Genomic DNA, 24959 nt, shown 5'->3' with positions numbered 1-24959 from the left:
AAGAGAAGAGGAGAAAACATGCTGAATATATTAGGAAGATTAAAATCCTTGTTTCTGCTGAACGAGCCTGCCTGATGATAAGATGACTCTAAATCCTTGTTCACAAGCAAACACGATACTGAAATGAAATACTACATCAGAGGGATACCTGTGCATGTTTTGCATGCATACTCTGTATATATAGTAGGTGGCTTGTGTAAATCATGAAAGGAAAGCCTTTGAGTGAGCAGAGTGGAAAGGATTACTGAGAATTTATGACATAGCTAATGTATATGTGTTAACTGACTTCAAACAGGAAAATATGAAATCTCCACTTGTTTTCAAGGCGGAATAAAACTACATAATTTTAGAGGCACTGATCCTTGCAGAATAGCTTTAAGTCTGCCCAGTAATGTAGCTGGAGAGTCTGCACAATTAAACAGTCAACCTGAATTTTTGCTCTTGGTAGAAAGCAGAGGAGGGAGGACCAAAATGGGGTCTCAGCAAGCCAAGTTACCAAGCTTCAGTCCTTGCTACTCCAAACCTATTCCCTTTCAAAATGTGTTCTACAATATTCTGGCCTTTCTCTTTACAGATGACCAGAATTTTTCCTATAGAAGATTCTCTGATGAAAGAGGCCATGTTGTTGAAATAGAAATATTTAACAGGAGTATGCCTGTTGTAGACAAAATCATATCTTTTGGAGAAATACTGGAAAAGAGCTTCCATTTTAAGCTGATGATTGATTTCATTTGAAGTAAAAATAATGACACTCTGTGCTACGTAGTATAAAATGTTTAAACTGAAATAAGAACAAAACACTTTTGATGCTATCAAAATAGAATATTTCAATCAACCTCCAAGTGATTTTCAAATTGTGTTTCATAGGAGACTGGAAATTGTTCACTTTTCCTCTGTTTCATGAACAAATAATATTCCACATCAGGTAGTTTTCCACAGAAAACGAGTACTGCTTACAGCCCCTGCTCTGTTATCACCCTGATCCTTCTCTTGTCTGATGGCAGCTCATAGCTCTGCAAAAAATGCAGTCGTGTGTGGTGCCCCAAGGATGGTTACTGCATGGTGAATGTAACGTGTACAGAGATGTGGGGAGACAGTGAGACGGGGGGCATGGGCTGTTTGTGAGGGCAGAAGTGCTGGATCTCTGGGCAGTGACAGGGTCAGGGTGGCACATGGTGACACTTCATGCAGACCAGAGTACCAACACCAAAAGGAAAATATCACTCACCCTGCTGGTCCTCTGGGGACCCTCGGGCATGCCAGGCTGCCTGTGAGGGAGGTGCCAGCAAGAAGAGGCAGACCGAGGCCCCTGTGGTCCCACTGCCCTCTTTGGGCTCTGGAGATCCCTTCCCAAAGCCTCTGGACATCCCAAGCGTCCTCACAGGAGCCCCAGACCCCCTCAGCTCCCCTCCGTGTTCCCACCCCACACAGCTCGGTGCCCCTGGGCCTGGTGCTGGTGGACCTGCCCCGGGCTGGGCCTGGGGGCCCTGCAGGAGCCTCCTGCTGGGTCTTCCACAATGAGCGTGCCTCATAGATCGACACACGAGGCAGGCAAATAACTAGCTGCGTGACAGGAGAAAAAGCACAAATATTGACACAGGGAGAAGACACCCCTGAGGCAGCCTTCGCTGCAAACCCTTCGCTGAATAAGCAATAGTTAAATGTTTGTCCTTGCCTCTTTCTTTCAAAAGTAGGACAAATATCTATAGAGTTCCCAGCGGGGAGGTAATCTAACTTTAACTTTCGTACAGTCAAGTAAAACACCCGAGACCCGCGTGAGGGATGCAAGCAGGTCGTCTGAATTATGATTATTCAATCTGGTATTATTTTAATCTGACATGCCTCTCACGTGCTTCATTTAGCTTCATCTTGACCTGAAAACTGTAATCTCAATGCCTTTATCCTTACAGGTGATTTATCCCGTTGCAGTATCTTTTTATGTACATATATGTGCATATACATGTGTGTGTAAATATACGTATATTTGTTTGAATAGCAAAACCGTGCCTGCAAGGCAGCTCGGCACATTTCACCATCTCAGGTCCCCCGAGCGTGGTCGGGGTCGCTTTCGAGGCCCCGTCCCTCGCCTTTGCTCTTGCTAAGCGTGGCCAGCGGGTAATGAATAAAGAGCCTGGGGGGAGGAGAGACAGAACCCCCCCTGCAGCGGCTGCGTGCTCCGGGTGACGCTCCCTTGCTCTCTTACGAGGCGAACAGGGGAAGAAATTAAGGAGGGGGAGAAAATGCCTGATCCTTCCGTGTGAGATAATGGATGAGCCCGGGATGACCTGTTTTTTTCCTTGCGGTGGAGCGGCGCTGAAGACAGAGGGCACCAGCGCCCAGCCCACAGCCATCGCCCCGCCGCCAGCGCGCCAGCTCGGGGCGCCCGGGGAGCCGCCGGTGCCTGCTCGGGGCGCCCGGGGAGCGGCCGCCCCACCGGGACAGGTACGGCCCGGCACGGCCCCCACCGGCAGCGGGCTGCGGCCGGGGGGCGGCGGCCGGGGGGCTGCGGGTGGGGGAAGCCTCCCTCCAGCGGGGGCTGCCCGCCCGGCTGGACGAGCACCGGGACGGACAGGCTGCGTGCACCGGGGGGTGTGTGGCGGGGCGTCGGGGTGTCGGTGTATCGGGGTGTCTGTGTGTCGGTGTATCGGTATGTCCGTGTGTCAGTGTGTCAGGGTGTCGGTATGTCCGTGTGTCGGTGGGTCGGGGTGTCGGGGAGTCCGTGTGTCGGGGTTTCGGTGCATGCGGGGGGACCGCGGCAGCAGGGGGGCAGAAGTTTGGGGGAAGCACCCAGGGGTGCTCGCCGCCGGGCGGTGGGGCAGGGGCGGGGGCACCGGGAGCCGGGCGCTGTCCCGGGTGCTGACGGCGCCGCCGAGCAACAGGGACCCGGCCCGGCCGCGCACCGCGCTCCCGGCTCCCGGTGCCGGTGCCGTGCCCGCCCCTCTCGAGGTCTCCGCTCGCCGCCGCCGGTCTCGCTGCCTCTCCTGGCCCGGAACCTGGCTGCGAGGCAGGCGTGCCGGTAAAGCGCAGCGGGACTTTGCCCGCCGTTGCCGTAGTAACTAGCATGGATTTCCCCCCCCCCTCCCCGTGGCATGTGTGTGTGTGTCCCCGGCTGCATTACGGGTTCGCCCCTTCCGCACGGAAAAGTTCAGGTAAACTGCAAAGGGGCTCCCTTCCGCTCCTTCCCTCCGCTGACCTTTAAATGACATTTCCCGGCGGCGGCGGGGCAGATTCCTCGGCTCTCTTTCCACCCCCTCGTCTCCCCTGGGAGAGGACCCCCCTGAGCCGGGGAAAGATGCCTTCTGGGAGCCCCAAGGCGAGGAGGGCAGCGCCGCCTCCCGCTGCCGGGGCTGCGGCCGCCGGGGCCAAGCGCGGCCGGGTGCCCGGGGAAACTTCCCAACTTGGGGGGAGCAGGGCAGAACCGACGGGGGGGGGGGGGGGGGGGGGGCGGGATGGTGGGGCTCGAAACGGGAGCTTTGGCTGCAAGGAGGGCGCGGATCCCCCAGCCCCACGCGTGCCGGTGTGCCCGGTGGCGTGCCGAGGGAAATAGGCTCACGCTTTATTTCCATTTCCCTCCGGAAAGTTGCTCCCGGGAGCCTCGGATGAAGCGGATTGAGCCGGGCGTTTGTGAGAGTGGCGGAGCGGGGCTGTGCCGCCGGGCTGGGGTTTGAGAGCACCCCCGCTAGCGTGTTTTGTCCCCCGTTTCTGTGCCACCAGGTTGGAAGTCCCTAGGCTGACGGCTGCCTGGCGCTGCGAGAGGGACCTCGCTGTGATGCTGCTCGGAGCGAGCCGGGAGCCGGCGGGGGCGAGCGGATGCCATTTCCTACACGCCCTTAAGCCATGTGCGGGCAAGGGGAGCCCTTGAAATTCGTCGCCTGGGTCTGGACGACGTCGTGCAACAAAATGATCGGCGTGCTGCTGGTCTTCGTCCCCGCGCTGCTGCTGGAGGCGGAGGTGCTGCCCCGGGGCGCGGGGCGCAGGGCGCTGCTCTCCGCCGCCTCCTCGCAGCGCTCGGTGGCCCGCATGGACGGCGATGTCATCATCGGAGCCCTCTTCTCCGTCCACCACCAGCCCCCGGCCGAGAAAGTGCCCGAGAGGAAGTGCGGGGAAATCCGCGAGCAGTACGGCATCCAGCGGGTGGAAGCCATGTTCCACACTTTGGATAAGATCAACGCCGACCCGGTCCTGCTGCCCAACATCACCCTGGGCAGCGAGATCCGGGACTCGTGCTGGCACTCCTCGGTGGCCCTGGAGCAGAGCATCGAGTTCATACGGGACTCCCTCATCTCCATCAGGGACGACAGGGACGGCGGCAGCCGCTGCCTATCGGACTCGCAGCCCCAGCCCCAGAGCAGGCTGAAAAAGCCCATCGCGGGGGTCATCGGCCCGGGCTCCAGCTCGGTGGCCATCCAGGTGCAGAACCTGCTGCAGCTCTTCGACATCCCGCAGATCGCCTACTCGGCCACCAGCATCGACCTGAGCGACAAAACGCTCTACAAGTACTTCCTGCGGGTGGTCCCCTCCGACACGCTGCAAGCCCGGGCCATGCTCGACATCGTCAAGCGCTACAACTGGACCTACGTCTCCGCCGTCCACACGGAAGGTAGGTGCGGGGCGGCTCCCGCAGCCCCCCCGGGCGACACGCGAGAGAAGGTCCCGCGTGGAAAAGGGCCGGGGTCGCGCAGCCCCACGCCCGCGGGAGGGTCCCCGGGGACCGGCGGCTCCGGGGCTGGGGGCTGCTCCGGCAGCCCCCGAGCGAGGGTCCCACCAGCCCCCGGCGGAGCTGCCCCGGTCCTGCCGCCGGCACCCAACAGGTCGCGGCCGCTCCGGGCGGCGAGAGGGGCTCCGAGGTTGAGGGTGCTCGGAAAGGAGCCGGGGGATTGCAGCCAGGCGAGCTGCACTGACGTAAATGGTGGGATTCGTCTTTAGGGAGAAAGCGGGCTCTCCTAACGTCTTTCTGTGGCATTTCTGTAGTCCAGCTATCGCCCTAAAAGGGGATTTTTTTGAAGTACGAAACTGCAAAGCTGGGGGTATTGCTGTGTAATTGTGCACCTATTCGCTTTATCTGAGTGTATCTCTTTCCTGGGTTTGATTAACGATTCTCTCCCCTCCTTTCTGAGCTGACTCCATACCTTCTATCCTCACAGAGATGGCAAAGTAAGAAGTGCTAAGAACAAACACTGTTATGAATAAATAAAAGTCTCCACTAAGAGTTGCGTATACAACATGCAAAGGTGAAATGGATTAAACTGGACCCTTAAAAGATGAAAGTGCAGCAGTTCTCAAAAACCATATGCAAGAGCAGGAAGCAATGACCTGACATTTGCAGTTCATTTTCTGCCCTGTCACAGATGAGAAAAGGAACTGCTATAAAGAGTTGCATATATGAGCTGTTAAGTTTCCCTATTGCTGACAGGTAGGATTAGATCTTGTGGCAGGCCAGGGTGAAAAATAAACATCAAAGGGGTAAATTCTTTGTGGACGTAAATTGCCACATCTCCCTTCAGTGCACTTCCTGGGAGCTTTGCTAATTCACATTGGCTGAGGATCTGCCTTAAGGGATCTGCTCTCTCTTTCTCTCTCTGTAGATGTAACTCTTGTTAACACTAGTGGGATTTATCTCTTTTGGAAAAGACAATAGATTATGAAAATTATTTTTATTTTTATTTTTTTTAAAGATAATAAGTAGCAATTCTATTCACTGCTTGTGAGAAATTTTAATTCAATATCTGTTTTTACAAATAAGCTCCCAAGTGATGAAAAATGCTTGCTGCAAGATATTTTTGTAGGATTTAGAGTGATACTTTTGAAGATAGTGGATCGGTTCTACCCCACAAGGTAACAGTCTTCTCTTAGGAAGTGTCATCAGGATTTTGCAGATTATGCAGCTCAAGTTTCTCTCTCTCCCTCTCTCTCTCTCTCTCTTTGGTCTCGTAATAAAAAGCTGTATCTGCCATACCTTTATTGTTAGAGTCAAGATACTGATTCCACTGGCAATATGTTTAATAAACTTCAACTTCTTTGTTCCTTTCAGGAAGAGGTCATTAACCCCCATTGCAACTGCTGTTGGGTGGATTTCAAATACTTTTTTTTTTTTTTTTCCCATGTGAAGTGAAATTAGTACACATGAAAATCAATGTGAATTATTCCATTTATGTTGCCTGAAATCCCATGCATTCACTGTGAGATTGCTGCTTGGTGGTGTGTTAAAGGTGGGCTCATGCTTCACAGACAACACAGAGCCACTCTGAATAGTAGTCTGTGTGAATCGGAGCTGCTCCAGCCATGCTATGTTTGGAAATACAGGAATAAAGTGTAGTTGGAAACATTCCTCCTCCACACTTACTCACAGGTCTCCATGCTGTCTTTATGGTGGGCTGCAAAATGTGTTGGGAAGAATTCCAGGGTACCATGGGTTTGGAGCATCCAACCAGTCTCTCCACCCAGTCCCTCGTTCTGATAGGTTAGACAATCCTCAGCTCTTGTAGCCACCCAGCCACAAGGGGATGCAATGAGACCACAAACTTGCCTACCTGTGTCAGCTAGCAGTGCTCCTCGGTCAACCCTGACCCAGGGCAGGGTCACAGAAATAACCGAGAGGTGATGAGCTCTTTCTTAGGCAGTCCGAACCATTCAACTCCTCCAGTCCCCTTCCTCTGCGCCTACACTCTGGCTGGCGTTATCCGAATGCCCAGAACAACACCAGTCTATAGAAATATGCTTCTAATGAAAGTCAGAAATCAATAGCACACTATTTGGTGCGCACATTTCTTAACATGGAGCCTACACTTGCCATGAGAATCAGGACAGTAAAGTCACCCAATCTGTAGCATGATGTCTTTAAATGAGTCCTCGGTATCATTCTTTGCATTTGATGTGAAGGTTCATTCTTCTTGTGTTAATGCCATTATTGGTGACCACATTTAACAATATACACAATCTTTACATACTGTTACATGACATTGCATGGAGGTATGCCATACCATTTCTTTTTCTTTTCACCATTGTTTATTAAGATAAATAAACATTGCACTTGGTTAGAAACTTCTCAGTTAGTGAATACAATCTGTTTTCAAAGGCCCACATAACTCCTTTTAGATTTAAATTTGGCACATAGAGCTCCACATTGGAGAAAAAAACAAAGTCAAGTTACTATGCTTGGTTATTGTGTATCTCAGCCGAGCAGAGTTACACATCATGAGAGCACATTTACTTCAGAGTAGGCAGCAGTCATGAAATGATGTGAGAAATCTGTGCGTCTGCCTGTGGAAGGCTGTGTGACTATAGAGTAGCTGCAAGGCATTTCCAAGACTACTATTTTTTTTAAGGAGTCTTCAAAGGTCCTTCAGTATTGGAGCTCTTGGCATGGGTACATCTTCTCAGCTCTTGGGCTTGGAAGGCATCCTTATCTAGAAATGCAGATAAGCGTATGTATAACGCCAAGCCAAGGCATCCTGTGGAAATCAAAGGGATTAAAAGCACCTGCATGGAGTTAGGCACAATCCTAGGGGTGCTCCTGAATTCAGGTCGTATTCACACATAGCGGGTGTGATAAGGGCAGAAGGAGTCTTGCTTGCTAAGGGTTACTTGCCACATGAGATACCTTCAGAGACAGGTATTATTTTCACCTCACTATGCAGCCACCGGTTCTATATGTGGTAGAACTGGGAAGAATGATGGGGGCTACCTTCTTCCTTGGCTGGAGAACAGCCCCTCGGCTGTCCTGGGACAAGGCCAGAAATGCCGAGCGGAGATGGCGAGCACCACCTCTGCGCTGTGTGACTCTGAAGGCACAGAAGGTAGCAGGGCTGTCTCCAGAAAGCAGAGAGCAGCTATGAGATTACAGTGCATTTCACCACCATCCAAAACCACAAGACGCCTACACACTGGCTGGTAACCAGCACACAGTCTCCAGCAATTCCCTCACCTTTATTCCCTCACCTTTGAAGCAGGCAAGATGAGGGCGTAAGAAACCCTTTTATCATCTCATTTTCCAAGGAGATCACTTCTGAAAAATCAAATAGAAATACTTCATGCCCGTGTCTTGCTTTTCATTTCAATCATGGCATATGTGTTGGCCTTATAAAATGTATGTAAGATTTTTTTTTATTTTGTGAATGCAAAATACAAATGTGCAGAATAGATCTCTTTGACTGCCAATGTCTATTTATGGACTATTCTTGCAGTTTAGTGTACAAATACCCCTTTATAAATAAAATTTTAATTCCAGCAGATTAACATATCTTTAGAAATGAACCATTTAAGTTAATTGCACCAAATTCTGCTTATTTATAGATGAATTTTATTGATAACACTGACATATTTCTGGTCATGATCAAATTTGCCAGATATGTATTACAAGGCTGTTCCTTTTGCTTGAGTAAAAGGCTTGAAATGAACTATGATGAAACAGATGGCACAACTGTAAAGGCTTTCAGCTCAAAGTAGACAGTAGGGTATTTAGTCATCTTCATAATGATTTTTGATAATCTGACTGCCGCACACTGCATTGTAGTAACATATAGGGAACTTATATGCATGGTCATATATGCTGGAATGAGAATGGCAGGACGTAAGCCTTGCACTTAATTGCAGTTTTCATAGGAAATAATTTCCTTTGGTAGGACTCACTAACGTAGCTTTAGATGTGCTAGAAAATAATACTCCCATTTAAAGATAAGTGGGGCAATATCCACCAGATGGTTCAAAGGAATAATTTTTATATAATAGGACTGTGTTTAATTTCTCACAAGCTGTTCTTGCAGTTATTCCTAAAAATGGTATATTATTAATTCCATAGCATTACTGGCTGATTGATACTTTCTGATAAAATTATGGTCAGGCAATAGTGAACAGCAACTCCAATTCATATGCTTGAAATTTCAGAGTTTACAAATGTTTCTATCAACAGCTATAAAAATTCTCTTAAACCTCATAAAGTGTTGTGACCTGTGTCTGAGATGTGCGGTCACAAATGAATACCCCAATCTATTTCTTTCTCTGTTTAACTTGCTTCACCTACCTTCACCAGAAGCTTCAGGATAGGGAAAAAAGGAGAGGGAAATGTCCCGAGGGGGATAGAAATTGATTTAAAAGCAAGTGGGGACTAGAGTATTCCCTGTATTGGACAAATTTATTGTATTTATTAGAAGGTGCTGGGAGAATCATTTACATTGATTGATGTTGACAAAATTATTGCAGGTGACAAATGCCATAGAGAATCAAGAGAAATTTGTTCTGGAAAATTTATTGCTTTGCAGTACTCCTAAATTCACAAATAATCGAACTTTTCAACTGCACAACTGGCAGCTGCATGAGTTAAGTCACCTCAGAAGAATCATCTAACTTCTATGCCCACCTTCTAGCAATATTATTAGAGTTCATATTTATCGGTAGATACCATATGTTCATTTGTGCTTTACTTCTATTTTTTTTCATTATCTCCTTGTTTTCATATTTGTATGTCCCACATTTCTTGGAAACTCCTGCAGGGTACTTGTCTCAGTGAATATTGTTTTAAGAAAATGAACTGTGTTTTCTCAAAAGGCCACATGAAAATACCTCTATAGTATTCCTTCGAACTGTAGTTCGTAATATGAAGGTGCTTGTTCTTAGGTTTCTCAGACAGAAAAAAAAACCTGTGTGACGTGTAATATGACTAGGAGTAGTGTCACCCATTGAGAAAGATTTTTCAGGGGTCTGATGAACCAGTGAGTTGGTAACTGTTGGAGACCAGAAGCATTGCACCTGCCACACAAAATCCAGAAAAGTAATGGTCAAAGTCATTATAACTGGTGCTCACTGGACCACATGAAACAAACCAGCGATTTCAGTATATTTTCTGTGTGGCAGGTGTTCACAGCATAAGCCACCATCACCCATGACACTAATTAACACCTGTGCTGACAGTCTGATCAGGAAGGCCTGAGACTGATTGGACATGAACTGCAACAGTTTTTCACCGAAGGAAACCATCCCTCCATCTCTTTGCTAAGGAATAACACCAAAGGTGGCTGGGAAGATATGCACAACAAATGAAAGCCATCCAGTGTATCACCAGATTGGTTTTGCTGGGTAACTTGTCAGACTGGATCTTTTCCCAAACCTAATATTGCATTATTATTACTATTAATGTATAACTTAAAGAGGTTCTTTAAAAATAAACTGTCTTTGGCTGAGGACTCCGTTTACATGTAGGGAAATATTAAAATTGCTGTACTGCTCCTTCAGCAGTGGGTGAATATTAAAAGGAGCAGGAGCAGGGCATGCATGGAGCACACCTTCACAGCTCCTGTGTGTAGGAACTTCCCAAATACCAGATTACCAGCCACCAACAGACCTTTCCTTTGTGAACTTGTCTAATTCTTTTTTGCATCTATTTATATGTCAGTCTCCCTAGTGTCATAACAGAGAACTCAATAACTTAATTCTATGTTGTATGAACAAGTGTTTCCTGTTATTCAGTTAAACCTGTTCCTTAATGCCTGCATTACATTCTTACATTTGTACAAAATTTATCATCATTTGTTAATCCTGATCATTATCCTGTTCTTCTAATTTCAATAGGAAGTGTGAGCCAACAGAGCTGTATGCAGTGTTTGAGGCAGGGGTGCACCATGGTTAAACTCACTCATGAAGTAACATGTTCTGTATTGCTCTCAGACCTTTCCTGAGAAACTTCTAGCTGTCCATTACCTTTTTAGCTACCACAAGGCACTGAATGGATGCCATCAGAAAATGCTTTTAAATTACCACAAATACTTTTAAATGGTAAAGCCTATTTCAGAGGCCATCATACACAGGAGCTTACACATGTGTGTTACTCTTCATATGTTAGCACACAATATATTTCTTACAGTTTTGTTCCTTTCTCTTGGCCAATTATTAATCCATAGCAGCACCTTCTGTCTTATCCCATATTACCTCTGCTTCTGTGAGAGCCATAGTAAGGGACCTTATCAAAAGCTTTCTTAAATTCCAAGTGCTTCATAGTTTCTGTATCATTCAATGGTTATCTGCTCCAGCAAAGGATACTAGTAATCTTCTGAGGTACGTATTTTCTCTGTAAAAGCTGTTCTGGTTCTTCCTGAATATGGCATACTTATTTATGTATGCATTAAAACAGTTTTTGTTATGGTTCTTACCAATTAGCTTTGGGCAGAAATCTCACAAGTCTGTTGTTCATCCAGTTACCCCCCATGCCTCTAAATGCTCTATAAATTCCATTAAAAAATAAAGCTGATATGTGAAAATATAAAATTACTTTTTCTACTTTACCATTGCCATCTGTTTTGGTATCAAGGCCAGTTTAATTGGTGGCAATGTATCACAGCAGAATTTTGCTTTGAAAATTAGCTGGTATTGGCAATTTGTCAAATCCATTTTATGGATTTGTTATAAAATATTGACACTGAGACAACTGTTCAGACTTGTCTACAAAAGGAATGACCTTTCTATGAGAACCATCCTATCCCCCTTCACAGACAGGGCAGATCCAGAGAATTAATTTAACTTCTCTGCTATGGTTTTATCTTCCCTGAGTGCTCTTTTTATATATCTGGTTATCACTGAATATCAGGCAAGTTTCCCATTTCTGGAATATTTGCAGAATGGTGGATTATTATATTCTACATCTTTATGTCTGAAAACTGTTTCATATTGTTTTATTGTGGTTTTATATTTTATTTGACAAGGTATGCTCTGTTCTCTTTTCCTCATTAGGACACAAATTCCACTTTTTAAAGTTTTTTTTTATTACTATTATTTATTTTTTTTAATAGCTTTAGGAAATTTACTTTTCTGTTCTATCATGCTGGCTTTTTTTTTGATCCTCTTGGAACTTTTTTTTTTTTTTTTGAATGGTGGCTTATAAAAATGCTCTCAGACTCTTACACATATCTAAGTAGTTTCCACATAATTCCTTAGTATTTTATTTTTTTAGCTGCTCCTTTTAACTTCCTTGAAATTAGATTTCTCCTTTTTTATAATTAATTTTGTTTTCAATCAAATATTACTGTAAGTAATTTTCATTTCACTCACAGTTCTTTCTTTCCAAATATTAACAGAGCCACAATTACAGACTTTTTTTTTTTTTTGATACTTAGGTCTTAATAAGGCCTTGTATACTGCTCAAGAGTAAGCAAGACTTGCTTACTCTTTTGTGAATTCAGTGAGCAGATGAGTCAATGCACACACGAAATAGTAAATCAATACACAGCATGTAAGATTTGCCTTCATTTTCCATTAGTTAAGCTACAGCTTTGCAGTACTGCATACAGATCCAGGGTGTGTTAATAGTGTTTTGTGACATGTGGGGTGCTTTTTAATGAAAAGTACTGTTTATCACAAGCTGTCCTTTCCTCTTGCTACCTGCCACTATCTGGATGGTTTGTGTCTATCAAGAACCAGTGCGACAGATATTTCATTTTACTGAAAAGTCATGATGCTTGTTATACAATGCAGTGTTCCTAGTTTTGAACAATTTCCGTTTGTATTCTGTGTTGAATGTTTTTGAACACGTAAATTACTTAAAGAATATCTGCATTATATTAACAGACAACAATGATTTATAAATCCCTTTGAAATCTGATTGAAATATTGTAAGGAAAGGCAATTGACAGTTCTGCTAGACAAAGCAGAATATATTGTGTCCTGTGCTGGTGCAGAGAGTAAGTGCAGCTGTAGGGCTCTTGATCCAGTGCGCATTGAAGTTGGCTGATGGTCCTCTATTTGAGTTCAGTGGATCCTGAATGGGGCTTAACATAGCTATCATATATTATCTTTTCATGTTATGGAAGTGTCATTCCTCAGAGAGCACTAAAAATCCCCAGGGCTTGTGAATCCTGCGGTTAGAAGCATCTCGTAGTTAAAGGAAAGTACTGTAAAACTGTGTGAAGACATACAGTTTACTGAATTTGCATAGATATTAAAAGACATTCATATACATATTTTTTTTCCTTCCAACTAGAAGAAGGTTGAATCTAGTTCACTTCTTAATACAAATTCTCCAGTGAATTTAACTCTTCTTTCTCTCTGCACATTCATTGTGGAACACACTTTCATTTTCTTAAATGCAGTCACAATTTGCAGTTGTTTGACTATCAACTTTCATCCTTATTCCTCAAAAATTTTTTTTCAAACAAAACTCATCTAGGCAACAACAATAAGAACATGGCATGAAAACTGCTGAAGTGACAGTCATTGGAAATCTGAATAGATATTCATAAATACTTTCTTAAAACATCTGGCTAGGCTCAACTGAACATTGAATGTTTTGTCCAATGTAGAGTAGAATATGAAAGATAATTATCATTAATTATCAGGAATTGAGGAAACATTTCATGCTTATTTATATATCTTACCCATATGGTGCTTGGTGGAAAGGCTTGAGTGCAAGGAAATTTGGCATGTAGGCCATAGTAGCGACTTTGTTAAGTGCTGGATATTGAAAGATGGTAATTCTCCTAGTGAGAATGTATTTCTCTGACTGCAGGCTCCACATGTATAAATCTCAGTCTCTTGCCTGAGCAGCAAAAAAAATGAAATATTGACAGCTCTGTAAAGGAATGCCATATTATCAGCATTGCTAAAACTGGGAGGATGATGTGAGAGACTGGAAAGTTGAAATCCACTACTACTGAACTGGGTAGAATGGGTTACAGCCCTGGGACAACAATGTTTTTTCAGAGAATGCCTTTATTTGCCAGGCCACAATTCCCTGGGAGCATGAACTCATATTCAGGATCAGATTAGAAGGTCCATCTCTATGTGAAGTGATGTGCTGTGCTGGGACAGTCAAATCACTGTGTTGGAACAAAAGTGTTCAAGATTTTGAGAAGGGGGAAGGAGCCAGGCAGGAGCCTTGGCAGCCTGGGTATCACTCAGCCACAGCGTACCTGTTAGTAGCTCCTTCAGTCAGTTCCTTCATTAGTCATTTCTTCTTTTCTTCCTCCTTAAGGCACTAGGATCATGGTCCTCAGGTGTCACTGAATTACCTTGTAAATACAGGACTAGTCTTTCTCTTTCATGTGGATACCTGGCTGTGTCAAACCAGTCTTCCTTCACTGCCAGATTTGGCCAGGAGTCCAACATCCAGCTGCTCAGCCTGTGTGTGTTAAGTGACAGCACCAGTGTCCCCATCAAATGGGGTTATTTTAACTGCATTGCACAGAGATCAGCAAAGTGTCTAATGCTTTGCTGTCTTCATCAATGATATAAAAAGCATAATTGCTGATAAGATATACAGGTTTGTGGAAAGAAAAGTACTAGGGAAAAAAGAAAAGATTCATATCTCTTGGGAAGCTAGGCACAGTCTAAGAAAATGCATGCTAATACAGTCAAATGCCAACCATATATGCAGGATTAAGGCACATGTGCCACTTGCACAGGATAAGAATTGTGCCTCTGAAAGTAGTCTTAAATGCAGTGTAAGGTTGCAGAGAAGCTGCATCAAAAATAAGACAAAACAACCTCGAAATTCAAAAAGCTAATATCATTCTTGAGAGGGAATTTGACATTTGACCTCAGTCTAAGGATTGTTTTTATTAACCTTGCTATTCTCTGTTCAGTTCTGTTATCAACATTTTAGGAAGAAAGAAAGTTAAATATTGAAAAGAGATAAGGATAAAATTCTCTAAATTATTTGAGGGCTGAAAGACTGCCTTATAGAAGGAACCTAAAACCATTTATTCTATCTGGTTTGCCTATATATACATATATATATACAGCCTATTTTACCCCTCAAAAATATTTAATTTTCTCCAAACAAACAAAACCACTAGGAACTAAAGGGTTCTGTATCCTAATGGTTAAATGCATAGCAGGTGCCAAATGCTGGTAGGTGAAAAACTTCAATTAGAAACAAGACAAACACTTGTACTTTTGAAGATGATTAACCACTGTGACAAATGACTGAGGAAAATGATACATTTCCAGTCTTTCGATGTTGCCTAACCAAAATGTGCTGCAGATGTTCCAGACCAGTTTTACTCAAATGCAAATCACAGGACACAACACAGTTCACACAGAGTGAACATGTGGGCTGGCTCTATACAGGTGGTCAGGTATGATAAGCTGATGGTTCTTTCTAACACTAAATCCTATGCATTTATTGATACTTCTGATTATGTAAGCAGAGAGGAGAAACATTTAATTTAAAGAGTACCTTAACATTCATGTGTTCACTAATTGTCTCAGCTGCCTTGGAAAATTAAAAGAATCCTGTGCTGTTGATATTGATCCTATGGGAAAATAAATTTAGGACTAAACAACCCCTTTAGTCAAAGTTAGTCCATTGATGTAATTTCCACGCTTTATTTCGAGTCGATATTTGTTCATTTACAAGCAATTGGTGCTTTATTATGCATTTTATCCTTAGTTTACAGAGCCCTTTAGTTCCTACTATTTTTGTTTGCTTGGCGGAAATTTCAGTTTTCATGCAGATTTTATACTGCCCTGTTATCTTACCTATGACAGAATATTGTCCCTTGTGAGTGAAAAAACAGCAAGTTTTCTAAAAGGATGCAGTGATGTTTTTCTCATGGTCTCATTAATTTGAACACTACATTGAATCTAAAATGATATAATTCATCTGACAGCACATGCCAAGTAAAACAACAAAACAAAACACTAAGGAAGAAAACGAAATTGGTAGCTAGTCCAATTAACATTTTTACCCCGCAGTTTTTCTAGAAAGGAATGCCGTAGTGAATTTTGTGAATATGTCCTGTAATTTTAATAGACAAAACATAGGCATTGATGTCTTCTGTTGTTTCAGAATATAACTAGCATGTTACAGCTGCTATCCCTTCGTGCGGGGAGCATCTTAATGTGCTCTTACAAGGCAATTTCAAGTATAGTCATGCTTGAAATCTTAATGAGTTTGTCATACTTACTTCTGTCTATTCTACTGAGTCCAAATATATGTAAAAAAATGTATTCTACTTTTGTCGTAGCTGTGGTGTTGCCCATGAAGTATGAAGCAGAAATGTGCTGGTGCCACAAATATCCTTAGACACATCCCTGCTTTTTATAGTTCATATCCTGAGGACATATGAATAATAAAACGCTCTTTAAAATTCTGGCTATACATCTGTATTTACATTCAGACCTATGATTCTGCCTTAATGAAGTCAATGGGAGATTAACTATTGACTGAAATTTAGCCATGCATCTGACTCTGTGGAGAGAAACTTTAAGGTGCAAAACACTCTTGCTTGATCCAAAAAGGCATGTGAATACTGACTCAACTTCAAGTGCCTGAATTATGGAAGACAAAAATTAACCATATACTTACAGGACATAGTTTCTGAGGATTGGTTACATCACAGAAGTGTCTAGCACTTTACAAGTTTAGGCACTGGGTGCTTTATCTCACAGTAAAGACAGGCTTTCTATAGATAAAATTAATATTTATAAACCTTTTTAAGTTCTGTGTAGTAGGTTAGGCTAGAGGGAAACTGAATGGCCTCAGAATTCTGTGTTTCAGAGAATGATGAAAACGGAGCAGTGGGCTGACAGAAAGTTGAAGCCCACTGGAGAAAAAGGGCAAGATTTTGGATGTGCTGCTTTGAAGAGACAGGCAGAAATTTATTTGCTACTTTCTTGCTTAATTTAAAGTGGAATGCTGAAATAGCTGATAAGCTTGGCCATCTTTTTAATTTTGTAAATAGAAGATCAAGGTCAGTAAGGAGCTAACTGAATGCTGAAACTTCATTGCATCTGCCCATGTGAGAATTGGGACTCATTTTTAAGTATGTTATTTGTTTTGCTTTTGTGTCCATTTGTTAGTTCAGGTAACATCAGGGTTAAATTTCATGTAGATTTTTTTTTTCCATCTCTCATTTTTAATATTTTTAGAGTGCTGATTTGTATGTGCTTAAATTCACAAGCTCATATAACACTTTTATCATAATACATGCCAGAAGAATAGCATCAGAAGTAGAAAAAGAAAGGAATTATTTCTGTGTCTGTGTCACGTGAAGACTTCCCTTGCAGAAGGCTTCTGACCCTTTGGTATTGCCTTATGCTAATACAAACTTTCTCAACTTGCAAGGAAGCTATCTTAAATTGTCTAGCCTCTAACAAATATTAATTCAAGTTAAAGAATGCACAATATTTAGTGAACCATATATATATTGTATATATTACGAATTGCAACTGACTCATAGAACAAGGACTATGTACGCTTCTTTGCTCAGTAGGCAGGTTTCATTGCACATCCAGAAGAACACAGAAGGTGGTTGATGGGGGGCTGGCATGAAACCACACGGGGCTGCCTTGTATGGGGGAGAAATTTATTGAAGAGGTTCTTGTAGAATCATTTGATTACACTGGATCAACACCTTCGAAAGGCGGAAATTTTCTATAGGCATCTTCAAGCTGGCTCCACCTCTAACTGTCTCATCGTCCATCCTCTAAAAATCACAGCATGCACCTTTCTGTACCAGCTTCTCCTATTCTTTCCCACAGCTTCCTCTCCCAGTTCTCTGGGACAAACAAAGAAACAAAAAAACAAAACAAACAAAAAAACCCACAAAGAAACGTGTTACATTAATTTGAACAGCCAGATGTAAGCATCCCTGAACCATACAGAATTGATGTGCTATCCTCAGTCTATTGTATATTTTCTTCTAACTAGCAAAGTATATTTTCTTCTAACTAGGAAGAAAAATCCATCTGAGCTGACATGCAAGCTTAGTTTTCAGGCAGACAAAGGCGAAGAATTTGAAAACGGTTTAGTTTTCGTTACAGTTAGATCATAATTAGCCTCTTGTAAGATATTTTAAACTAAAAGTAGAATTTGCTTTCAACCTGATTCCATTGCTGTAAATGGATTTGCCACTGATTTCTTCAGGAAGTGGTTTGGGGTATAATTATTACACAATTCCAATGCAAATGTACGTCCCTATGTATATGAGGGAAAACACTAAGAAAAGAGGAGAGCTGAGGGAAAGCCTATATATCTGACTAATAGAAACAATATTTCATCAGTCTGCCTTCTTTTTATGTAGAAGTATTCCAGGGTTGCATTATAAAAAGTGTAAATCTTTACAAAGAATTTCTTCATGGTAATGCACATTTGAATTTCAGTCTCAGGGAAACTTGGTTTTATGCTGCTACTAATTATCTTTGTGGTGACAAAGGCCATTGTTGCTTAGAATAAAGGGAAAGGGTGTTTGATATGTTGTAATCAAGAGCACCAATAGACAAAGGCATACGTTTTAATCAACAAGAGGGTGGGGATGATGCACACCTGCAAACACAGATGTTTTACCCTTAATTTCTAGAGCATATAAGTTATGCATCAAGTTCTGCTTCACTGCTAATTAGGGAATAGATCCGGTAGAAAAGAGGGATCCAAGTATAACTCAGTTATATGAGAGAAACAAAAAAAAATGTGGACATTTTGCCCTAATCCTAATTCACCTTGAAAGGGTGATTGTCTCTGTTGTAGAGCTGGGTGATTCATTCATGTATTAATTGTGCAAAAAAGTGCTTTGGACTAGTGAAAATAAATTATTGCAGTACTAAAAATGTTTTATTCTGGGGTATTTTTTCAAAAAAAAGCTAGGGAGGGAAACATTATCTCTTGGATCAGACTAACTGGAGGAGATTCTGGGTCATCTTTTCCTCTGAGAAGACTGGAATATCATTTTGTGAAGCTTTACTGTCAAATATTACTCTGCTGTGTTCTGCAAGATGTTTTAATGTGTTCATTGGTCCACGTGCTGGGTTGACCCTTGACAGCAACCAGACACCCACACAGCTGCTCACTCACTCCTCTTCATCCCATGCCAACAGGACAGGAGGAGAAAATAAGAAGGAAAAAAGTGAGAAAACTCTTGGGTCGAAATGAAGACAACTTAATAGATGCAAGAAAGTGAACAAACAAACAAAAATAAACAAGCAAAACAAAGGAAATTTCTCACCACCTCAGGCAGGCAGACTTATGCCTTACCAGTCTCTAAACAATAACCATCTTCTACCCTCTTCAATGACCCCAACCCTCTTCTACCTCAGTTTTTATTGCTGAGCATGATAGCATGTAATATAATATGGAATATCCATTTCAGTGATTTCAGTGGTTATGTCACTTTCCTGAGAGAAAGTCAAAAGTGAAGCTGTATTGTCCACTTCTTTGATGAGTGGTCTAAACTCTGAACTGGTTGACTTAAACTTTTATGTCTGCAGAGCCCTCATTGAGTTTGTAATGTTGGCATACTGAAGCTTTCAAAACTAACACGTTAGAGTTAATAGCATTAGCCTTACAGACTATAGCTAGTCAAGTACTGAGAAGTGTAATATTTAATCTGGATTTACCACATAGAGCACTCTCTTGAACAGTTCCCAGCTCGGATGTAGTAGGCTGGATGTTCATGTTAACAACTGTGCTGACAAGTTATAGGGACATGTTACAGCTAAGGACATGTTACATTTGCATTGAGAACTTCAAGTGTTTTGAAATAGGATACATATTTTAGGAATGTAGATTAAAGGCAGAGGTCCAGCTTTGGTGCCATTGGAGCAGGTTCCGAAGATACAGTCCAGTTCAAACTCATGCAATTATTCCCACATCTTCTTTATGGACTCCCCACATGATATAATGGTGTGTGTACACTTAACCCATTTTAAAATCCAGCCTGGTAGGCTCCTTAATACCAATGCGTCTCTAGGAATATTGTCCTAGAATTTCATTCTACCTACATTTAAAAGCTGCTTCATGCTTTTCGTTCTTGTTTTGATCTGAGGAGATTGAATCCTTGAATAGTTTACCTTAAGTAACGTCTTCCTCTCTTGCATTGTCTTGATGGCTACTCATTAAATCTTCACCAATTTTTCAATATCTTTTAGTACTGGATATTATTGCAGAAGCAGTCATACTGCTGCCAAATAGAATGAAGGTAATATGATCTCTCTGTTACTACGGTATTGTATTTGTTTACATACATAAAAAAAAAACCAAACAATTCTCTCTCTATATATTTAGTCAGAGCATTATGTTTAGTGCTTATATATTATAATCCCCAAGCCAGTAATTTTGTCCCACGATGGGATAAAATATCTTTTGTGTACAGAATTTTAAGTTCCTGGGAGTTTATATGTATCTGTATTTTTCTGCATAATTTTTTTGTTCATGCCCAGTTTAATGAATGACCTAGATCACGCTGTATTACTAACTTGTCTCCCAACCTTTGTAATTTGTGAGTGTTATTGATAATGTTTTTATACTTTTTTTTTTCCAGGTCACTGATTAATGTTAACTAGTAAAATCTAAGAACAGACTCTTGTGGGACACAATACAAAGATGACCATTCTATGAGTGTTCCTTCACTGCTAGTATATGTTGGAACCTAACATCCAGACTTTAATCTATTTTATGCATGCAACGTTGATTCCTACCATTGCAGGTCCATAGCAAATATGTAATGTAAAATAAAGTTAGATGTCCTGCATTATTACTTTTAATAGCCAAACTTACAAATCCATGGATTAAAGATATTTTAGGTAACTGAATTTGAAAACTCTGGTTTCCACATATACATAATTGGCACCTCTTACATTATCATGCCCCCTTTCTTATTTATTTTTATTTTTTATCACTTAAGTTTCATGTCAGCTCCTGAGTTATTTTGTCCAGAATGGATGTCAGGCTGACAGATCTATAATTACTCAGGTTAACTCACTTTTCCTTTTAAAGCATTGCACAACACTGCCTTTGTTGCAGTCCTCTAGCACTTTATGACTTCCAACAGTTATTGAATATCATTTCTAGTAGTTCAGAGAACTCATCAGCCTCTTCTTTCAGAAGTTATCTGAACACATGCATCTTAAAATGCTTGCTTTTTGGCGCTTCCACTTCATTTCCTTCTGAGCTGGGAAAGCAAATTATCTATTCATCATCACCATCAACACCATCATCATCTTCTGGTATGTATACACTGTCTGTGTCTTTCACAAAATACAGAACATAAAAACTTGCCGAATGCTTCTTCCTTTTCTGCAGAGTCCCTTCCAGAAGTGACACAACGTCATAATCCTTTATCAGCATTCTCCCTTCCCTTCCCTTCCCTTCCCTTCCCTTCCCTTCCCTTCCCTTCCCTTCCCTTCCCTTCCCTTCCCTTCCCTTCCCTTCCCTTCCCTTCCCTTCCCTTCCCTTCCCTTCCCTTCCCTTCCCTTCCCTTCCCTTCCCTTCCCTTCCCTTCCCTTCCCTTCCCTTCCCTTCCCTTCCCTTCCCTTCCCTTCCGCCAGAAGATGGCAAATGCCTGATGGCATCAATCAGAAAGGTTGCCCAGCCAATATTTGAGCCACTTCAATCACTGAGTGAAAAACCCAATGGGATTTGCATTGAAGAAAAATATCTTTTGTTTCTCAATGATAATAAGTACAGTAAACATCACAAGGGAAAGTATTTATTCCCCATGTAGTATTATAATGGATCTCAACTCCCTGAAAAAAAAATAAAGGCAAATGGTCCTTTGTGATTAAATCAAAATTCTTCACAGCACCCCATTAAGAATAGACAAAATAGTTCATCTTCTTTCTGATGTATATACCCACATGAACATACTGAAATACTTCAGATGTTTTTATTTACATATTGTTTTTTGTTCATTAATATCTGTTAACATGGCTATCCACTCAAAATAAAGGCATTATTTAATAGGGGAGAAAAAAAGCAACTAATCCACTTAAAATTAAGTAATCAAGATGAAAATAGCTTGCAGAGATCTCATGAAATGTTAAGAAAACCAGAATTCTTTCTGCTTCTGACTTTCTTTAGAATTGCTAGATGAGAGAACAGGCATCATGTCAGAAGAGCAGCAGTGCTTCTGAATGAGCATTTATCAAGTGCTAACAAGAGGATGAAGGAAAATTGAAAATGCATTACAATCTTATTCTTCATTAAAAGTGAAGTACTAAATTCTCCACTAATTCATTTTGACAGATGATATTCTGACAGAGTTGACACCTATAACAAAATGTGACTAAAGTGGATGCAATTCAGGAAGCAACGCTTTAATTTTTTTCCTAGCTCTATGATGTCAGTGACATATATAATTCACATTTGGGTTTCTTTTCTTAAATCAATTTATTTTTTATCTTTTGTTATAGGATAGCTATCTACCTACAAAAGTGGTGAAAACAGTAGCTTCTTAGATTACACACAAAATTAAGTAATTAATTTGATTAACATTGCCAGGGAAAACAGAAATGTCTAACCTCTTTTCCTAGGCAATGTGTGAGGTGACATTTTAAAGCATGACTTTTGTTAACAGCCTTTTCTGTCTCAAGTTGGAGTTTTTCATTGGAGATACAAACATCTTATTATAAATGTTGATGAGATTTAACAAGATAGATTGCTATGGGGGGAACACTTGCAAGCTAGTTTCTTGTAAAACTTCAGTTACAGCTGTCTTTGAGATGCAGGGTTGAAAGCAAGGTTGGCAGATGTGTTCCAGCAAGATATTTCAGAGGTATTCCAGCAAAATATTTCAGATCTAATTATCACTCATGATGTTTTGTTTGCTGGTTACTGAGATAAACTCTAATCTCTGCTGCAGCCAAGAAGTGCCCAGTGAGACTCATCACACCAAAAAGATTTATGTCCTGATCAAGGTCCTGCCATTCCTGAGCTTTTCTTTAGAGGTTTCTTTAGAGGTTATGATGAAGCTTCTCTAGTACTTATGAACTGAAAGGAACTTTCCTTTTCCAAGGAAAGCATCAAACGCAACTACTCTTAGCAGAGCAAAAAGCTGAACAGCCACGGCACCAGTTAGGGACCTATGAATGCCTTTATGAGGACAGGTGATTCTCTTTGGCCATGTGTATTAGCAGTGTGCCACCACCAAAGATAGTCCTAGTTCCAGTAAATATTTGGTTACTCAACTGACTTTCTGAATATGTTTCCTCCTCCCCACCGACAACTGAATGTATGAATAATGATCTTAGTGAGCAGAGGACAGAAAGGAAAAGGAGTCATCAGATATAGTTCTTTTCACTACAGACTGCTATGCAAAAAAATATTTATTTCAGAAGATCCTGTATATTAACTCAGTAAACTAATGATCTGCCTGTTTTTCCTTTTTAAAATAATTTCGGTAAGTAAGCTGTCAAGTGTTTTCTTAAAAAACACTACCTTTACATAGTATCTATAATAAAGAAGTTAAATTTACCTCTAGAAGAGTCTAGCGGTTTACATTTTTTGTCAGATCCTGTTTTTTTTTCTTTTCTTTTTTTTCTTTATCACCTCATTTCATTTCTAGCATGTCTTATTGGTTTGATATGCCTTCTTTGTAAGCTAAGGAAGATGCAATAAGATGGCTCAGAAATATTGCTATTCTATATTGTAAAAATTCTCAGAGGTATTATGTAAGCTAGTAACCTTCAATTTTATCAGCAATCATTTGCTTGAACCTCTGTTTTTTAAAATAAAATCCATAGAAATTCAGTTTCACAGAGTAGATATTGGCCCTCACTGTATCATTTAATGTGCTTTCCAATGGCATATAAACAGTCAAATTATAAAGCTGAAAACTGAGGTCTGCCTAAAGCATCTCCTTTTCATAATATGTTAATATGCATAACCATATGCTTTCCTGATTATATTAAAACCTGGACAGATGTATATGATAAGACTGTAGTTCCTTTGAAAATACCATAGCAATGCAGGAGATGTTTTTAAGGATAAAACTGATTCTAGACAGAAAATCTCATACACATAAAATACAAAACTTAACCTAACCGGTGTTATAAAGGAGATGGGACCACTGAAGAATCTAACAAATGTTCAAAAGATATACATATTTATACAAATTCTGTCCATGATTTTGATATTCATTGTTGCCAAAGATTTTGCAGGAATGAGCTTGCTCACAGTTGTGCCAGTAATTCCTGTCAACAGGCTGATATTTCAAGAGCAGCCTCCTGCATTTGTACTCACCCTCTCAAATGCAACAAAAACACATCAAAACCCTCTTTTGTTGGGCTGTAGTGTTGATGGAGGAGAAACCATTGCATCAAAAGGATAGAGTGAGGGTCAGATGGTTCTTGATGGGCACTTTTCCTCTCTCTCCATACAGAAGAGTAACAGCATAGAATTAGTTGCTTTGCATTGCTTGTGGAAGTTGTGCACACTGTATACGTGATAGACTTTCTTATCTCCTTATTCTTCTGTGTAAGCATCCTAGAGAGGTATGAGCTGAATCCATAAAGGAAATATGCTGAAATCTGTGACCACAGTTTGTGTATAGTTTTGTTTATCAATAGCTGTTGATATTTTATGTCTATGCAACCACAAAGAGGCTTGAATTGGATCCTGATGGCATCAAAGGAAATGAGCAGTGGCTAATTTCAATATAACCTTCTGAGGCTCCAAACAGTCTCAAGGAAGGTAAAGAAAGATTTGCATTCAGACTGCATTTTAAATAAAAACAGTTAGTTTTTCTATTGAAGACATGGATGGTGGAATTCATAGCAGCATTTTAGAAACAGTAGAAATCCTGCTGCTAATGTAACAGCTAAACAGTTTCTACACAGTTCCGTTAGTATGAAAATGAGCTTTACTCAGTCCCTGAGTGTCTCTGCTCTCATGTAATACAGGTTCACAGATGCCCTGAACTTCCCTATTCCAATCATCTGTGGTTTTGTTTCTATATAGAATCACATACTTACAGAAACATCATTGGAGGTCTAATAGGAGAGTGTTCTTCAAAACAGCCTCTCTAAGGCAAATCTCATTTAATTAAAATTGCCCTGTAGGATCACTGCATTATGATCAGCTACTCAAATGGGAAAGTGCATGCAAATCACACAAACTACTCAGTTGCATGAAAAATAGTACTAAGAAAGAGAAAAATTAATCAATAAAAGGGACATATTGCCAGACAAAATGGAATGTGATTGGCATATCTCTTCATTATGAGGAATCAGCTTCTTTCTATAAAAGTGTGGGAAGCATACTT

At 41.5% G+C, this 24959-nt stretch overlaps 1 protein-coding gene across 3 annotated transcripts in view; it reads left to right on the top strand.

Annotated features, from left to right (window-relative positions):
- Positions 1 to 3900: 3900 nt before the first annotated feature.
- The window catches only part of GRM1 (glutamate metabotropic receptor 1), a 185178-nt gene continuing 164119 nt past the window's right edge, over positions 3901 to 24959 (top strand). For all 3 annotated transcript variants that reach the window (XM_035538548.1, XM_035538550.1, XM_035538549.1), the window contains exon 1: positions 3901 to 4600. In XM_035538548.1, coding sequence (XP_035394441.1) covers positions 3901 to 4600 — 700 coding nt within the window. The remainder of the gene's footprint in view (positions 4601 to 24959) is intronic.

Source organism: Cygnus atratus, chromosome 3 (assembly GCF_013377495.2).
Source record: "Cygnus atratus isolate AKBS03 ecotype Queensland, Australia chromosome 3, CAtr_DNAZoo_HiC_assembly, whole genome shotgun sequence".
Classification (NCBI taxonomy): domain Eukaryota; kingdom Metazoa; phylum Chordata; class Aves; order Anseriformes; family Anatidae; genus Cygnus; species Cygnus atratus.
The sequence above is the reverse complement of the archived record's forward strand: the minus strand, read 5'-3'. Positions and strand labels throughout refer to the sequence as shown.